General features: G+C 33.6%; 1 protein-coding gene across 3 annotated transcripts; it reads right to left on the bottom strand.

Moving 5' to 3' along the window:
• Positions 1–176: 176 nt before the first annotated feature.
• LOC149026405 (ABC transporter C family member 3-like) lies at positions 177–15,156 on the bottom strand. Of its 3 annotated transcripts, none has more exons than XM_089143315.1 (11): positions 14,838–15,156; positions 4,209–6,404; positions 3,834–3,920; positions 3,094–3,744; positions 2,844–3,008; positions 2,247–2,541; positions 1,931–2,139; positions 1,473–1,778; positions 946–1,009; positions 381–620; positions 177–277 (listed from the first exon to the last, which is right to left on the bottom strand). In XM_089143315.1, the coding sequence occupies exons 1-11, from the start codon at positions 15,033–15,035 to the stop codon at positions 177–179; spliced, it is 4,512 nt and encodes a 1,503-aa protein (XP_088999441.1). In that variant the 5' UTR covers positions 15,036–15,156. The 3 variants fall into 3 exon arrangements, with proteins under 3 accessions (XP_088999441.1, XP_088999440.1, XP_088999442.1); XM_089143314.1 differs by having other exon boundaries at positions 4,209–6,376; positions 14,819–15,035; XM_089143316.1 differs by lacking the exon at positions 14,838–15,156 and having other exon boundaries at positions 4,209–6,599.
• Between the last annotated feature and the right edge of the window lie 1,909 nt (positions 15,157–17,065).

Below are 17,065 nucleotides of genomic sequence, written 5' to 3' on the forward strand. Positions count from 1 at the left end.
GTTGTACGGAAATAATCTGCCCACCAAATCCTGGTTGCTTAAATGAGAAGCTGCCCAGGGCAACTTGGTCTTTGTCGATTTGAACAAAATTTTGTAATGAATTAACAATCTGTCTCGGTCTAATGCTAACTGTTGGCATCAGAAAATTAATATTTCAGTTTCTGAACCTTCAAAAACTAGGTGTTACATCTTCCGGTGTACTCCTTGACAAGTTTTGAAAACAATGAGGATTTGATGCCTAACAGTTTCGTAGGAGAATCATATTCCATTACAAGACCTGCTTAGACAAGAAAACATGTTGAGTAGTAGAAGACTGCATGAGAAGACATACAAATGAACTCAAGTAAAAAAAATTGATTTTTCTGCTCAAATTTACTAACCATTATCAAGAAGGAGGACCTTATCAACATCAAGAATGGATGTTAACCTATGCGCGATTATGATGATAGTGGATCCTGAGAAGTGTTGCCTAAGCGTTTGTTGAATTACATAATCCGTTGCAGTATCCACTGAAGCAGTAGCTTCATCAAGTATTAATACTTTGCTTTTCTTGAGTAATACCCGTGCTAAACAGATCAATTGTCTTTGACCCATGCTCCAATTTTCTCCATTCTCGATCACTACATAACAATCGTAAGAATGACTTTAGCTTCGTAATCTTATTTCCATTTACTTTTCCTCTACCACTTTCTCAAAATAGAGGTAAGGCTTAGGTTGTGCATTAGAAGCTGGATACATTATATAACAAAAATTCATTGTGCACCTGTGGATGGATAACATGGATTAGGCTCCTCTCCATGCAATGGAGTTCCCATGAGGCATTTGATGGATTCTAATGCATGCTTTGCGGCGGATACCTCACTAGGTGATGCCTCTAGGGAGAGGAGCTCGATATTCCCATTACATGATGTTGAGAAACTTTATACATAGTAAAAAGAAACTGACCTGCAGAATCAAGCTTTTCCTCTTTCTTTCTAACTTCATCAGCAAGTTGGCACTTATCTAATGCCTAAAACAATGAAAAACACATGTCAACTTCTCAACTTCCTTGATTATTCAAGATGGTATAGAATTGACCACTAATGAACTAATAAAAAGATGAATCAAAACAAGAAAAGGAATGTAAGTGGAAATTGGAAATGTGACATGTAGCTAGGAAAAACAAACTTATTTCAAATGTCCCAACTTGAGAATCTCTTAAGCCAATTTTGTTTTTGGTAAATCTTTCAAGCCAAATTTGGCTTAATTAGAGTCATCCACGAATCAGACGAAATGATTTTCAAAATCATAGCTGAAACTTTTTCAAAATTGGAAGAAATAAATAAAAAGAAGAAATCTATTCATAAAGATGCATATCTCATCTAATTAATTGTAATGTCTGCTTTTGTGTGAGTCATCACTGAAAAAAAATATGTCCATCCTACCCTAACATTGTAAAATGATTATTAATTGTGTGAAAAAGATTTACTTACCTCCCAAATTTTCTCATCAGTGTATTCTTCAAGCGGGTCAAGATTGCTTCTAATAGTCCCTTCAAACATTATGGGATCTTGTGGGATGAGGCTTAATCGTGACCGCAAGTCATGAAGGCCAATGTTAGATATATTGATACCATCTATCAAAATCTGACCAACAATAGGTTCCAACATGCGAAAGAGAACATGCACAAGAGTTGATTTACCACTCCCTGTTCGCCCAACAATGCCAATCTTCATTCCTGTAGGAAATGTACATGTGATACCTCGTAAGACAAGAGGAAGGTGTGGAGAGTACCGGACCTGCATACATCTTAAATGATTAGAAATAACTTGACAAAGTTTCTTACGGGTTGAAGAAACTATCCAACACCATTAGGTTTTAGAGGGATTGTTCCACAAAACAACGAAACAATAAAGAGATTAAGTCATGAGGATTCTAAATTAATGCTTACTTGCAAACCAACAATATCAATTTCCCCTCGTGATGGCCATTCGGGAGGTGGCTTGTTTTCTTCTATCAATAAAGGCGGTTCATTATCAATACAAGTATACTGCAATATCCTCTCAACAGATATGATTTTACTCTCAAGAATGCTAAAATCCCATACAACTCCGTGCATGCTGAAACCGAGTCCATACGTTACCGCCATGCCCATAACACCTTCAAGAGTGAAAAGAACCAAAATAAACTTAACATGCTTCTTTAAAAGAATATAGCATAATTAAAATTAAAAAATAATTCTATAAAAAATTAAAATATTTTTATACCAGGACTAAGTACTCCTTTTAACGTTGAAATTAAGAAAATCAAACATATAGCATATGTAATGGATGCCAGCATGTCTACACGAAAGCATAACCACTCAATTGCACCAGAGAAATGAAACTTGGGTCGAGAATACCCATCCACTAGCTTCAAATTTGTACATATGAACCTTTCTTCTTGATCAAAGCATCTTATTGTGGTTGAACCTAAAATAGATTCAGCAAAATGTTGTATAATTGGAGCTTGACATATTCCAAACAATCGTGACAATTCTCGTGCTGCAGATATGTAGTATTGCTACATGACAAAAATCATTGAATATTTAGTACAATGCAAATAAATGATTATATAAGCCAGTGAGAAGGTGTTATGTAATTATTTTATGTGGTTCTTGATGTGAGTTGCTTATCCTCACATGGTTAATAGTAACAAACATCATCATGGATGAGACTACTATAAAATATTTAATTTTTATAATTTACTTCAATTTTCTTTTCTTGGATAACTGTTTTTTAAATATTAGGAGATATATGAGTTATTAACATTACTTGTATGTTGACTGCTATAATCCAAAAGTGTACGCCCAATTGTAGAACTACCTGGTACCACATGCATGACACCATCATTGGAATAAACACTATTAGCATTTGCCATGCAATTTGTGATATTACTGCAGCAACTCCCAGAAATTCTAAAACTGTGATTAGAAGTTCTTCAAATTGATGTGGAATAGAGGTATCCAGTGCACTTTGATCTATGGATGCCTGTATCAGAAGATATAATAAATTTAAAATCTTAAATAATAACTTATATACTTATCAAACAAAATGTATAGTCATGTTTACCAACCCGATTTAGAATCCGTCCACTTGGAGTAGAATCAAAAAATAAGAGGGGAGCACGAAAAATGCACAAATGCATTTTGTTGAAGAGCAGTGTAGCAGTTTTGTATCCAACGGTCACAATTAACATGGATCTTGTAAGTACACATAGAGAGCATCCAAAGGCCAAAGCAACATACACAAAGATGAGAGTAAATCCCTTAACATGCAGTCTCACATCTCTTGAGACTGGAGTAGCCCATACCAACCAATAAGTACTACCTAATTGGAGAAGCTGAAAAAGAATTTGTGCCACTAATATAAATGGTACAAGAATCCCTCTATATGCAGTAGTGATATATTTCCAATAAATTGAAAGACTAACTCCACCTTTTTCTCTTTTTTCCTCTTGGACGAGTTGCTCTTCGGACTTAACCAAATTTTCTATTTTGGAGTTTTTAGGTTCATTTTCCTCATCATCTTGAATAGGTCTCTCAATATCTAGCTTGGTACCATCTCCATCACCACTAATTGGATCATCTAAGGCAATTTCACGTTCTAAAGAATTAAGGTCAGTCAAAGCTTTTTCATGGGCACCTATTAACTCCATAAAGTCAGTTCCTGAACTAAGGATTTCTTTATACTTTCCTGCTTGAGTAATCATTCCATCCTTCATAACCTACCAAATAAAATATAATAAGTAATAATTATTCTCACATGCACTTGGTTGAGAAACTTTAAGTGAAGAAAGTATTGACATAATCTCACCAGGATAAGATCGGCAGAAGGTAAGAACTCTACTTGGTGAGTAACATAAATCACCGTTTTTGAATTTAAAATTCCTAACAAACACTCCTGCCACATAAGTCCAAAAATTCACATTTAGGCATTCAAAATAGAACTTTTGAGAAGAGCCTCAAAGGTATAAGAGTCAATAAATTTATTTTTTATGACAATGAATAACATCAATTAAAAAAATTCTAGGAATTCAACTATTTTAGATTTATTTTTTCTTGTCCAAATCCATAAATTCATTCTTTTTATATCAAACTCGACTTTTCATGAACAAAATTTACAATAAATTCAATGCTACATGTTAGTTGTAAGCCTAAATAAAAAACAAAAGCTTTGGAGAATCGATACCTTAAATAGATGAGCTCCTGTGTGAGCATCCACAGCACTAAAAGGATCATCAAGTAGATAAATATCAGCATTGTGATACAAAGCACGAGCAATCTGGATTCTTTGTTTTTGCCCACCACTTAGGTTGATCCCTCTGTCTCCTATGATAGTTTCATCTCCAAAGGCACACAACTCTAAGTCTTTTTTTAATGAACATGCTTCAATGATCATCTCATACCTTTCCTTATTCATCTTGTTACCAAATAATATATTATCTACTATCTTGCCACTCTGTATCCAAGGTGATTGTGCAACATAGGCCTTTGTCCCATTCAACTTAATAGTTCCAGATACCTTTGGTACTTCCCCTAATATACATGAAAGTAAGCTTGATTTTCCTGATCCAATAGAACCACAAATGGCTACTTTCAAACCACAGTTGATTTGAAAATTAAGATCCTTTAATGTGAGATTAGGGGAATTGATGTCCCAAGAGAAATTCCCGTTGACTACCTCAACTGCAACTTCATTGTCATCTTTTGGAAGCTCTTCGATCATATTTGTATGAAGTTCATCACGACAAAGAAATAAGGCTATTCTGTCAATTGAAACCTTAGTTTGAACTACCATGAAGATTGTGTCTGGGAGATTATAAATAGATCCTTTCAATATCTCAAATGTTGCAATTGCAGATAGAATTTTCCCAGACTCTAGTGGAATTTTCATAAGCACACAAAAGCCAAAAGTAGCCATGGATACAAACATTGGCGCAGACCAGAAGACAAAGGCAGTCACAGCAGATGTATAAAGCAATCTCTTTAACCATCGCGTTTCAAAATCCCTAGTCTCAATTATCGTGGTTAGAAACTTCATCTCCCAACCGTGGAGCTTAAGAATCCTCATATTTCTCAAAGCCTCAGATGTCATCTTCATCCTTCGATCTTTTGCATTTAGCAGTCTTCCCTGAAATCTCTCTTGTAGTCTTCCCAACGGAATATTTGCTAGCATCAAAATTATTGTTGCAAAAAAAGCTACAATTGAAGCAATCCCAAGGCTTTTGTACAATATTAATAATGCAAAAACAATCTGGATAGGCACCCTCCATATATCATGCAAGTACCAACTAAAAAGGCCAATCCTTTCAACATCAACGCTCATCAAATTAATGTTCTCCCCAATGGTGTGACCCAATTTTGATTGACCTGAAAGCCTGAGACCCTTTCTATAGGTTATTGCAAACAATGCAGTACGAACCCTCATTCCCATCTTTCGTAAATGAAAGAACAAGTGCTTTTCTGAGATGCATCTTATGAGTTTTGAAAGAAAGAAAATGAGCACTAGTGCATAGCCCTGATAATTGTCTTGGAGAGGATTATTGAGATATTGAACAAAGACATCAATAAGGTATGGTCCAATATAAGAAGCTATTGTACTCACCATGTACAGTATAGTTGTCCCCAGGACTTCTTTCCATGCTAAGAGAAACAATGCTTTGACCAGCTTTAATGTGCTTATCTGATGACCACTGCTATTATCATTACCATCCGATTCAAGCTTATCCACAAAACAAGCAGATATCATAGTGGCACTATCATAGTTAGCAAGATGAGGAACATCTTTGAGGTCTAGTGCTTTCTTATACCCCTGTGCAAGCAACGGTCCCATCCAAGAGAAAGTAAATTTACTAAGAAGATTGGCATTAGCATATGAAGTTACGCTCTCCCCGCCAATGCATTTTTCTTGTTCCTCATCACTGTTGTTTTGACCAGAAAGATCTTTAATTAAAGGTTCCGAAAGGTGTAAATATCCATCTTCTCGCCCATTGCCAAATAACCCAGCATAAGAAAGGAACAGACCAACAATAATGGATATACAATCTGAGACCCATAATAGAAACTTGAAGGATAAATTTTTCCAAAATAAGTTGAGATGTATAAAAAGATAAGAACAAGACATTAGGAAGTAGAATACGCACCAAATCTTGAGTAGAATGGGGAACTTGTGCTCACTTGAGCGAGAAAATTGGATGCATAAATAAGTAAAGATCACAAACCAAGTGAGTACTTCAAACGTAAAATCCAATTGGACAACTAGTTTTAGATAAGACCACCCATCCATATACCCAGAGAAGCAGTTTTTCATGAATAGGAGAAGATCACGAATTGAAAGACTCATGCAAGATATAAGGGATGGCCAATGGTATAAAGAATATCTATTCTTCGATATTGGTTTTGGAGTTTGATCAGGAGTACGAATCATGTGTGGCTTGCGAGCCCATGAAATCGAGAAAATTAATAAAAAAATTAAGTGTGAAGTAGCTGAAAACCCATGCATGAAAATGGTTATAGAAAATTGCGAAAAGAACCAGAAACTCGTATCGTCTTTTATCTCTTCAAGAGCGTTCATGTTTGTAAATTTTCTATTCTTGTGTTTGAAATTTGGCAAGGTAGACTTCAAACAGGTCCACTATCGATCCTACATTAATTTGGAATTGATCCAGGCCATTTGTGGAGTCTTGATGAACCTTGCGTGCAGTTAAACCTGTTGTTGCACAAACATGCAGAAGGTGTTTGAAATATAACCTTGGTATTATGGGATGAAATAAGTATTTAAGTTTTGACACAGAAAGAGATATGCACCTTGATTGATCGAAGACGTTTAACTTCTTCAAGCATTCAAGAAACCAAAAAGATTTCCCTGCGACTCTCCAATGAATTTTGTCGATCAGTGGCCTGTGTGGTTAGCGCAATTCAACTGGGGAAACGCCTAGATGTGGTTGAGCAGAAAGAGCGCGCGAGTTAAGTCTCCCACTTCCTGAAAAGAAGGTTAAGTGAAATTAGAACCAGCGTTCTAGCTAGGGAGTGTGTTTGATCTCCACTAGATTCAAATTCACGTCGAACATGTACCTGCAGAAACTTTGAACGCGCAGAAAAGGGATCGCATTCAACTAGGAATACGCTGGATCTCGAATTTGATTCAAAGATGAAAGTATTATAGCAGTTCAAAATGATTTTCCAATTTTGTTCCCAAAAATAGAAGTTAGATATATATGATCCCAACAATTACACACACCACTTGCCCTCATCGACTTCACTTTCATACTTGACTAAATTGGCCACTGCAAGTTATATCATTGGATTTCATGCAGTACTGAAATTTTACGAAGATGATTAGAACTCTGCAAATTATTGATTATTCGAAGTAATTAATGGCCTTTTCTTTTCCGCTTGTCGTCTTATTTTCTGCCACCAATACTTCTTTGAATGCCAATATGATTAATTGTAAACAATCCTATGTATCCCACTCTTTCCTTATCCTTACAATATTACCTGACCGCTTACCAAAAAAAAAAAAAAAAACATTACCTGACCGGTTACCAAAAAATAAAAACAATATTACCTGACCAAGCTCATACATTTGCAATATTTTTCTACTCTCAAATCTAGTACCTAGCTTGTATGTCTACCATTGGAAATCTAAACATGAAACTATTCTAACAAAGTGGGTCTCCAGGGCTGACATTTTGGAAAAAGGTTGCCTTCGAAATCAGTGATGAGCCTATGTATGTTAAATAGCAGGAAATCTGAAGAGGGTAACTGATCTTCTCAAGAATCGTCTTAATATGGATAGAGAAAACTGAAGTACAAGATTTACATCTTGAAAGTCAAAGATAAAAAGCAAGCCAAGTCAGATCATTATTTATCCTTAAAATAGTACTGAGTAACAACATGGGTTACAAACAAAAAGAGAATTGGAACAGTTTTCAATCTAGATTCTTTGTCCAAAGTATTTCTTTCTCATTTATTCAAAACCCAACAGCTTAAAAGCAAGATGGTTTGGATCCCAAGTTGATGTATCATAATGGCAAGGCATGATTGCATGATTCACTTTCCTTCCAACATGTATATCAACTGCATATAATTTTACTTTTTGAAAAACATGACAATAATAGACTTGAAATGGGAATGGCAAACTATGGCACAAGGAATGTGGTTCGGAGAGGTTTCCATAAACGAGTTTCACAACTCCAATTCTGGCATTGTCGTCAAATGATCCTTGGACATTCTCAATACTCTATATACTCACATGATGCCCTAATTTTTTGATAACAAAATCAAGAAGATCCTCTATGGAAATCAAATAGGCGCATTGCTCACCTTGCACAGGGCCTTTTTGACATGTACTAAGGGTCCCCAAAATGTATCTATCCATCTCCGATCCATTTACAACACCAAAAAGCTTCTTGAAATCCTTCTCTTGAGTTAAAGTAAATGAGATTTTTTATGCCAGAGATTGTGGCAAGAATGATTTATATGATATAGGGTCCCTTAGATCAGGGGTATGCATAAACCTCTCTCTTTCACCATTGATTCCCTAAAATATGGTAATCCACCCTGGCTAGCAACCTTTTAAACTTTTTGTAAAACATAACAATAATAGACTTGAAATATAAATGGTATAGTATGACATGAGGCTGGTGTTTCAGTGAGGTTTCATAGATTGTTGCAGTCTCAACAGAAATACATAAATCAAAAAAATTACCATCCTGAATTTTTTTACATCTTTTGCCTTTTGTAAAAGTGTAAACTAATAAGAACCTAACTCAAACTTTTTTTATTACATAATAACTTTCCATGTGTTGGATGTTATAATATTTTTCAAGTGCTACTTTAGGAATTCTTTAACAAAGATGATTTAAATGTGTGATCGTGAGAGGAGAATTTTGGGAGGAAGGATCAAGAACTTGGCCTTATAATCATAACAAATGACAAAATTAGGCATGGTAGAGACAACGAAGTTATGACTCAAATAAATTTTGACCACAAATTATATAAGATGTTTTAATATGTAGTAACATGAAGATTTTCCCTTTTTCATTTGAAGTGTTAGGACAAAAAAAGAAAATTCCTTTTGTTGCCGGGTTCTAGAAGATATATATATATATATATATTAAAATTTAAAGATCATCCATATGAATAATGGTAAACAATCTTATATATCCCACTCTTTCCTAATCTTTACAATAATACCTCCAATCAAGATCATCCATTTGCAATATTTTCCCACTCTCAAATCTAGTACCATGTATGTTTTCAATTGGAAATCTAACATGAAGTTATTCTACCAAAGGGGTTCTCAAGGGTTGATAATTTGTGCAACGTTTGCCTTCGAATCAAGGAGTCAATAATGTATGTGACAAAAAATAGCAGGAAATTTGAAGAAGGTAACTGATCCTCTCAAAGGATTTGTTTTGATAAGGGTAGAAAATTGAAGTACAAGATTTATACCCTGAAATTCAAAGATAATGAGCAAGCCAAATCAGATTAGTATATTTTATCCATAAAATAGTATTGAGTAGCAATATGTCTTACAAACAGTAGGAACTGCTGTTAGTTTAGGTTCTTTGTCCAAGCTATTCCATTCTCGTTTATCCAATGACAAACTTCAATTAAGCCTGGCTCAAAACCTAATAGCTTGAAAGCAAGATGGTTTGGATCCCAAGTTGATGTGTCAAAATGGCAGGCCATGATTGCATGATTCATTTCCCTTTGACTGTGTATATCAACTACATATAATTTTACTTTCTGAAAAACATGACAATAATAAACTTGAAATGGGAATGGCAAACTATGGCACAAAGAAGGTGGTTCAGATAGGTTTCCATGAACAAGCTTCACAGCTCCAATTTTGGCATTGTCAAAAGATCCTTTGACATTCTCAGTACTCCATATATTCACATGGTGCCCTAATTTTTTCATAACAAAATCAATGAGATCCTCTATGGAAGTCAAACAAGTGCATTGCTCACCTCGCACAGGGTTTTTTTGACATATACTGAGGGTCCCTTGGATGAATCTATCCATCTCTGATCCATCTACCACACCAAAAAGCTTCTTCAAATCCTCCTTTTGAGTTAAAGAAAATGGGATTTTTGATGCCAAAGATCGTGGCAAAAATGATTTAGATGATATGGGGTCCCTTAGATCAGGGATATGCATAAAACCTCCCACTTTCACCATTGATTCACGAAAATATGGTAATCCTCCTTGCTTAGCAACCGAAAGGAGTAATTCATTTGGAAGAGGTTCATACTTCAATTTTTGATCATTCCACTGAGCTATTGGTGGTAAAGTTGTGTAATTTGATGACTCATTCACTAGTGCATTTGTTGAACAAGCAATATTGGCCAATTTACAGAATGAATGTAGGTAGGAAGCTAATTCATTTTCTTCAATGAGTTTCAAAAATGCTGCAGCTTGATGGGAACTTAGTGGAGAAGCTTTTGCAACTAGCCAATGTGGAGGTTGTGAAAGGCCAATGTACTCTTCCCAATATTGTGCGAAAGATAATTCAGCTTGAGATCCCTATAAATCAATGGAGTCAAACATAAATACTAAATAAAAAATATAAAGCCAAAAACAAACTTTGATCAAGTTGGGATAACTTATCATACACTTAAGCATGTAATCATCAGAAGTCCAAGCAGCAGAATAGGATGCTTCATCTTGAAAATGAAATAGAAAGTAGATTTACTTGATATTGTTGGATGGAGAGGGGGGGGGGGTATTCCAACTTATATAGAGAAAATTTTTGTAATAAAGTAGTTAAATAGGAAAGGGGGAGAATAATATTTTTGTAAATCTTTCTGAACGTATGCTTTAACTTCCCAATTTCGATTATGAAGGAATAAGAAGCTTCATCATTCAAAAAAAATTGCATCATGACGATTGTCTGAACAAAATTGTTGTTGGGCTTGAGTCCTCAAATTTCTAAATATTAAAATTCATTCTCTTAAGTTTTTTTCTTTTCTTTAATAATAAAAGTATTTCAATTTTCATTTGTCTAGTTTAGTTTTTTTTTTTTTTTTTTTTTTTTTTTTTTTACCGTTGATCTTTTTATTGGAAACTAAAATAATTAAGACAGTTTTACAAATAGATCTGGATAAAATAATAATATATCATAACAAATTGTACAGGCATTTCAAAATTAAATTTTCATTGGACATATTAGTCTAATCTATTGCTGAAAACCGTTAAACCACTTTTTATCTTTTTTAATTTAAATATATATATATATATATATATATATATATATATATATATATATATATATATATATATATATATATATTATTTTATAATCTTATAAATTCTGAGAAAAATAAAATAACAAAAACAACTACAGCATGGCCAGATAGATTTTTTTCACTCTATTATACATAAGCTATAAAGATCTTAATGGTTGTACAACTGACGATTTAATAGAATAAAATTATAAACTTTATTTTAATAGAATTGGAAATGCTTTTCGATCAACTTAGGCTCTTTTTTGTATCAATTCTCATTATTCTCATTTTCTATTATTCCTATTTAAAATAAATAAGTACAAGAATTCATTACTGGTCAAGAATGAAAAATGATTTGGTGAATTTTGTCAAAAATAAATTATAGAATGAAAAATAGGCTTGATATGTTAAAATAAAAAATTGTTAAAAAATGATAATAAACAAGTGAAATATATATATATATATATATATATATATATATATATATATATATATATATATATATATATATATATATATATATATATAATAAATAGTTTTTTATAAAAGAATGTGTATTGACTATTTATCCTCATCTTAGCTAATAATATTTTAAGTAAACCTTTGCATAAATGAAGATAATGAAATTCTCACCATAATCCATCATAAGCAAAAAGTCTATCATGAATTTTGGAGGCTTTTATTATTTTAAATAAAAATAAAATAGATAATAAATACCAAATAATTTAAAATAATAAAAAAATCTCATAATTGAAAATGATAATTGATACCAAAGAGAGCTTTAGATTCCTTGTCCATGCCATTTTTTATAATTTTTTCAGCAGCGATAACTTTCCATGTGAATGCATTGTAATAATTCAATTTGCTATCTTGGGAAGTCGTCTTTTAACATTTATAATTGAAAAACATGACTATGGAAGGAAAACTTTGAAAGGTTGGAAAACATGAACATATAATTATAACAAATATAAAAAGGTTTAGACATTAAACTCATATGATTATAGACAACCTCACTATGTATTATACTCTTCTCGATCTTCACACTAATTCTAGTAGCCTCCATGACTTATTAGTCCTCTCTTACCGAAATATGGAAAAATGTTAAATAATCATACATTTGCAATATTTTCCTGCTCTCTAAGTGATCTTCACCATTGAAAATCAAAGACGAAATTGATTCTGCAAAAAACTGCAAAAGCGGTTCTCCAGGGCTGACAATTTAGTTAATGGTGTTGCCTTCGAAATCAATGGAGTCCCTTTGGCCAATGGAGGGTTAGTTAACTGGTAAGACTCATACCTTTGAGTGACGAAATCGTGAGTTCAATATTTGCAGACGGCATATGTAATATCTCCACTCCTATGTATAAAAATCGCATGTTCCAAAAATGGAGTCTCCTTGAGAAAAAGTGATAGGATATATGGAGAAACTAAACAATCTTGCAAAAAAAAACTGTTTTAATATCTATTGAAAATTAAAATCCAAAATTTATATTAAGATTGTTTTTTTCTTTCTTCGATCGGTAATCAATGTATATATCGAGACTCAAAGACATAATATGGAAAGCCTAGTCAGAATATTATTTATCCTTTAGATAGTGTGAGCAGTAATATGTATTACAAATAATAGAACTGGAAAATGCTAAAATTCTTAAATGCAGTTTAACCTAAATTTTTTGTCCAAGCTATTCCATTCTGGTTTATCCAATGACAAACTTCAATTAAACCAGGCCCAAAACCTAATAATTTAAAAGCAAGGTGGTTTGGATCCCAAGTTGATGTATCATAATGGCATGCCATGATTGCATGATTTACCATCCTTTGAGCATGTATATCAATAGCATATAATTTTACTTTATGAAAAACATGACAATAATATACTTGAAATGGGAATGGCAAACTATGACACAAGGTCGGTGGTTCAGTTAAGTTTTCGTAGACGAGTTTCACAACGCCAATTGTAACATTCTGATAAGATCCTTCGATGTTCTCAGTACTCCATATACTAATATGGTTCCCTAATCTTTTAATAACAAAGTCGACGAGATCCTCCGCTGATGTCACGCAGGTGCATTGTTCACCTTGTACAGGGCTTTTCTGACATATATTGATTGTACCTTGAATGTATTTATCTATTTCTGATCCATTCACCACACCGAAAAGCTTCTTCAAATCCTCGATTTGAGTAAAGGAAAATGGAACTTTTAATGCTAGAGAACGTGGCAAGAATGATTTGTATGATATTGGGTCTCTTAGATCAGGTATGTGCATGAAACTTCCCTCTTTGACCATTGATTCTCGAAAATATGGTAATCCTCCTTGGCTGGCAACCGATAGAGGCAACCGATAGAGGTATTCCATCCGGGAGAAGTTCATATTTTAGTTTCTGATCATTCCATTGAGCTATTGGTGGTAGGATCGTGTCATCCATTGTCTTCTTCACTAGTGCATTTGTAGAGCAAGCAAGATTAGCTTGCTTACAAAACAAGGCTAGGTGGAACTGCAATTCATTTCCCTCTATATATTTCATATACCTAGTAGCTTGAAAAGAACTTAATTGTGAAGCCTTTGTAACAAGCCAATGTGGAGGATGTGGAATGCCAATATGTTCTTCCCAATATTGGAAGAAGCTATTTTCAGCTTGAGAATCCTGTTATTTCATGGGGATAAAGAATAATACTATGAAAAAAATACAATAAAATAAAACATAAACAGACTATAACCAAATGGAAAATTTGAGAAAACTTACACCAAAGTGTGCAACTATCAGAAGTCCAAGCAACAAAACGGGGTGCCTCATTGTAAAATTGAAGTTGTTTGTTGAGCCAAGAGGGGGGTTTTGAAAAGTTAAATAGGGAAAAATTTTAGTAAAGTTGGAAAGGAAGAGAGGTTGATAAGTCTGACCCAGGTATTCCGTAATTTTCCAATTTCCCTTGTGAAAGAATTCGATTTTTAATAGAAAAACTAGACATTTTAGCCTTTTTATTTTTGGTAAACCCTTTTGGCAATTATGATAAAAATGTAAAAGTAAAATTTCGATTGCCCCTTCGAAGTTGGGTCATCAGGCGTTCAAAAACAAACCCTACGCCTGGTCATTCTGATAGTTTGTTCGCCAAACTCACTTTCTCAACCAGTTTTAGTGCTTGCATAAAAAATAAAAACATTTTTCAGAATGAATGTATTTCATTTCGACCTTTCCAAATCACAACAAAACTTTTGCACCGTGGATCGTGACGTGGTAATTTCAACCATTGCATATAATTAAGGTGGTTTTTTTTTGTCGAAATAATGAAGAATATTATTTACCAAAGAAAATTTAGAAGATTTTTTTCCCTGAAAAGAGACTAAACCACCCGTTTTCTACGGTAGGAAAAACCTCTCACGTCGCTTTAGGAGCAAATCAAATTTCTACTTTAGCCCGAGAAACTTTGGAAGTCGAATGCCTAACCATGAAGGAAATGAGGTCTAGTTAAAAGAGTTAAAAGTTGGAAACTTAATAATATCACGAATCACAAATCAAATTTACAAGGCATAAATGTATTTTTCAGACCAGATAGGAGAGTATATATAGACCAATAAAAGAAAACGTTTGTATTTTTCAAGGAAGATTTTGTATTTTGAAGGGTAGTCACTGGGCTTCTCCTGTAAACACATGAAATGGATAAAGTTAATAACAAAATTAGGTGTGAAGAAGCAGAAAACCCATGCATAAAAATGGTTGTAGAAGACTGTGAAAAGAATATCCAGATATTCATGCCACTCTTAATTTCTTCAAAAATATCCATGCTGCTTGCAAGGTTTCTTTTCTTAATTTGATGACGTGATTCAAACAGCTTCAATGCAAATTCTACATCCTATACCAGAGTTTGATTGGACGCGGATCCATTTGCAAAATTGTGGTGGAAACTCTACACCTACTACCCAATAACTGTTCCCATCTTATGTATTGCAGGAAAAAACTTGGATGAATAGGAGTCTCAAAATCACCCTTAGGTACCATATATGTGGTTAAACCTGTTAATAAATAGCCAAAATTGAAATTATTATCTGCAGAAATAAATGAAGAACAGGAGACAAGTAAAATTATAAATAATTAATGAACGGAAGCAACCACATTACAATCCCATATTCAATTACGAACGTAATAGCAGAAAAGATAAAAGATATAAAGGCTTCAGTACGTTGACAGAGGACGAAAGACACGTTAAGAGCTCGCGCGGAACAGTGCACTACATTGGTTCTCAGAAATGAGAAAGTGATTTACCTCTTGAAGAAAGACCTTCAAATAATCTTCCATATTGTAGAAGTAAAGGTTCCCCTGAACTTTTTAAACGAGGTTGGAGCAGGATGCATGAAAGCCTAACTTCCTGAAAGTATGGAGAGTGATAGGTCCGTATCCTTTTCAGGTATGGTGTTTGACTTCCAAATCTTGGGTAAATATAGGCCAATGCATGGAATTATGGATTATCAATCCTATTCAAGGTCAAGATTGATGGCTCCAGATCATCTCTCTGACCACAAAAATCAGTGGGTCCCACTGGTGAAATTTTTTTTTTTTTTTCCAAAAAGTATTTTTCACCGTGGGCCCCACAGGCTTTTGTGATCAGGAAGCGTCGGGGGGCACTTTGTGCTCCCCATCGGGGTAGCAGATCTGGACTCAAGATTGATGTGTTTTATCTGGACCAGCCCAATTAGAAGGTCAAGGATACACCAGGGTGCTAGGGCATTCAGGGTTGGGGTTACAGTTAGAATTTTGAGAAACCTAACCCAATTCAACCTAACCACATAAATCAATCAAACAGTACTTGTCCTCTTGTTGACCCAAAAAAAAAAAAAAAAAAAGGCAAAATCATCCGCTTGAAATTTAATTTGACTAAAAAATCTTCTTTTGCAATTAAGCAAGAAATATAAACAAAATCTTTTGAGAATATTACAACTCCCCGTGTGATTGGATCTTAATAATTTAAATTGATGTTTTAGGAATCATTTTTATAGTTTAAAATAAAAATGCATGATGATACGAGGAAAGTTATATATAATTATAACAAAGAAAGATTTGTTGCAAAATTATAATAAAGAAGATTAAAAAGTCAGGCATATCAATGACAATAAAGTTTGTCGTTCAAATCAATTTTAGCTCCAGATCATATGAGATAATTCGAGCACCAACATGGAAAAAAGAAATAATTACACGTTAAATTCTATTTCTATTAATAAATTCATTTTTTAATATTCTTTGATTTTCATACACTTATTTTGTCATAGAACAAATTCATCTGAAATTCTGGCCCAAAAAAAAAAATTCATTTGAAATTAAAATTGACCTGCAATCAATTAACCCCAGGCTCTATAATCACATGAAGTAGATTTGATATAAAAAAATTAGTAGAAAGATAAAACTTGTCCAAATGTGTAAAGACATGTAAGAAGATAAACATCTCTTCTACCTGCCATCTCCAACACTTTGATTAATGGTCAAATGATTATGGCCTTAATTTATACAATTAGAATAAGTGTTGTTTTTTCAATATCCGACATTTGAAAAAAGTAACTGAATTTTTTTTTGGGGGAAAAAAGTGATTCGTCTTCTCAAAAGTGCAGTTAATATGAGTATTGGATTGAAGTACAAAATTTATACACCGAAACTCAAATGACAAAATAAGTAATATGCTAATTTAGATCATTATTCATCCTTATAATGGTATATGTAGTTACATGTATTACAATATCAGACCCCACCCGTCCCAAAAAAAAAAATTACAGGTATTTTAATAGAATTGAAAATGCTTCTCTACCTAGATTTCTTGTCCAGGCC

This window comes from Hakea prostrata, chromosome 2, assembly GCF_041222555.1.
Source record: "Hakea prostrata isolate BN-2017 chromosome 2, UWA_Hpros_2, whole genome shotgun sequence".
NCBI lineage: Eukaryota > Viridiplantae > Streptophyta > Magnoliopsida > Proteales > Proteaceae > Hakea > Hakea prostrata.

What these genes read in the sequence shown, in the direction of transcription:
- LOC149026405 (XM_089143315.1), bottom strand. Translation starts at nt 15,035, where the DNA reads ATGGATATTTTTGAAGAAATTAAGAGTGGCATGAATATCTGGATATTC. An exon ending in GTGGACGGATTCTAAATCGG is followed by an intron (nt 3,009 to 3,093) that starts GTTGGTAAACAT and finishes CTTCTGATACAG; the next exon opens with GCATCCATAGATCAAAGTGC. An exon ending in CTGATGAGAAAATTTGGGAG is followed by an intron (nt 1,010 to 1,472) that starts GTAAGTAAATCT and finishes TCATTGTTTTAG; the next exon opens with GCATTAGATAAGTGCCAACT.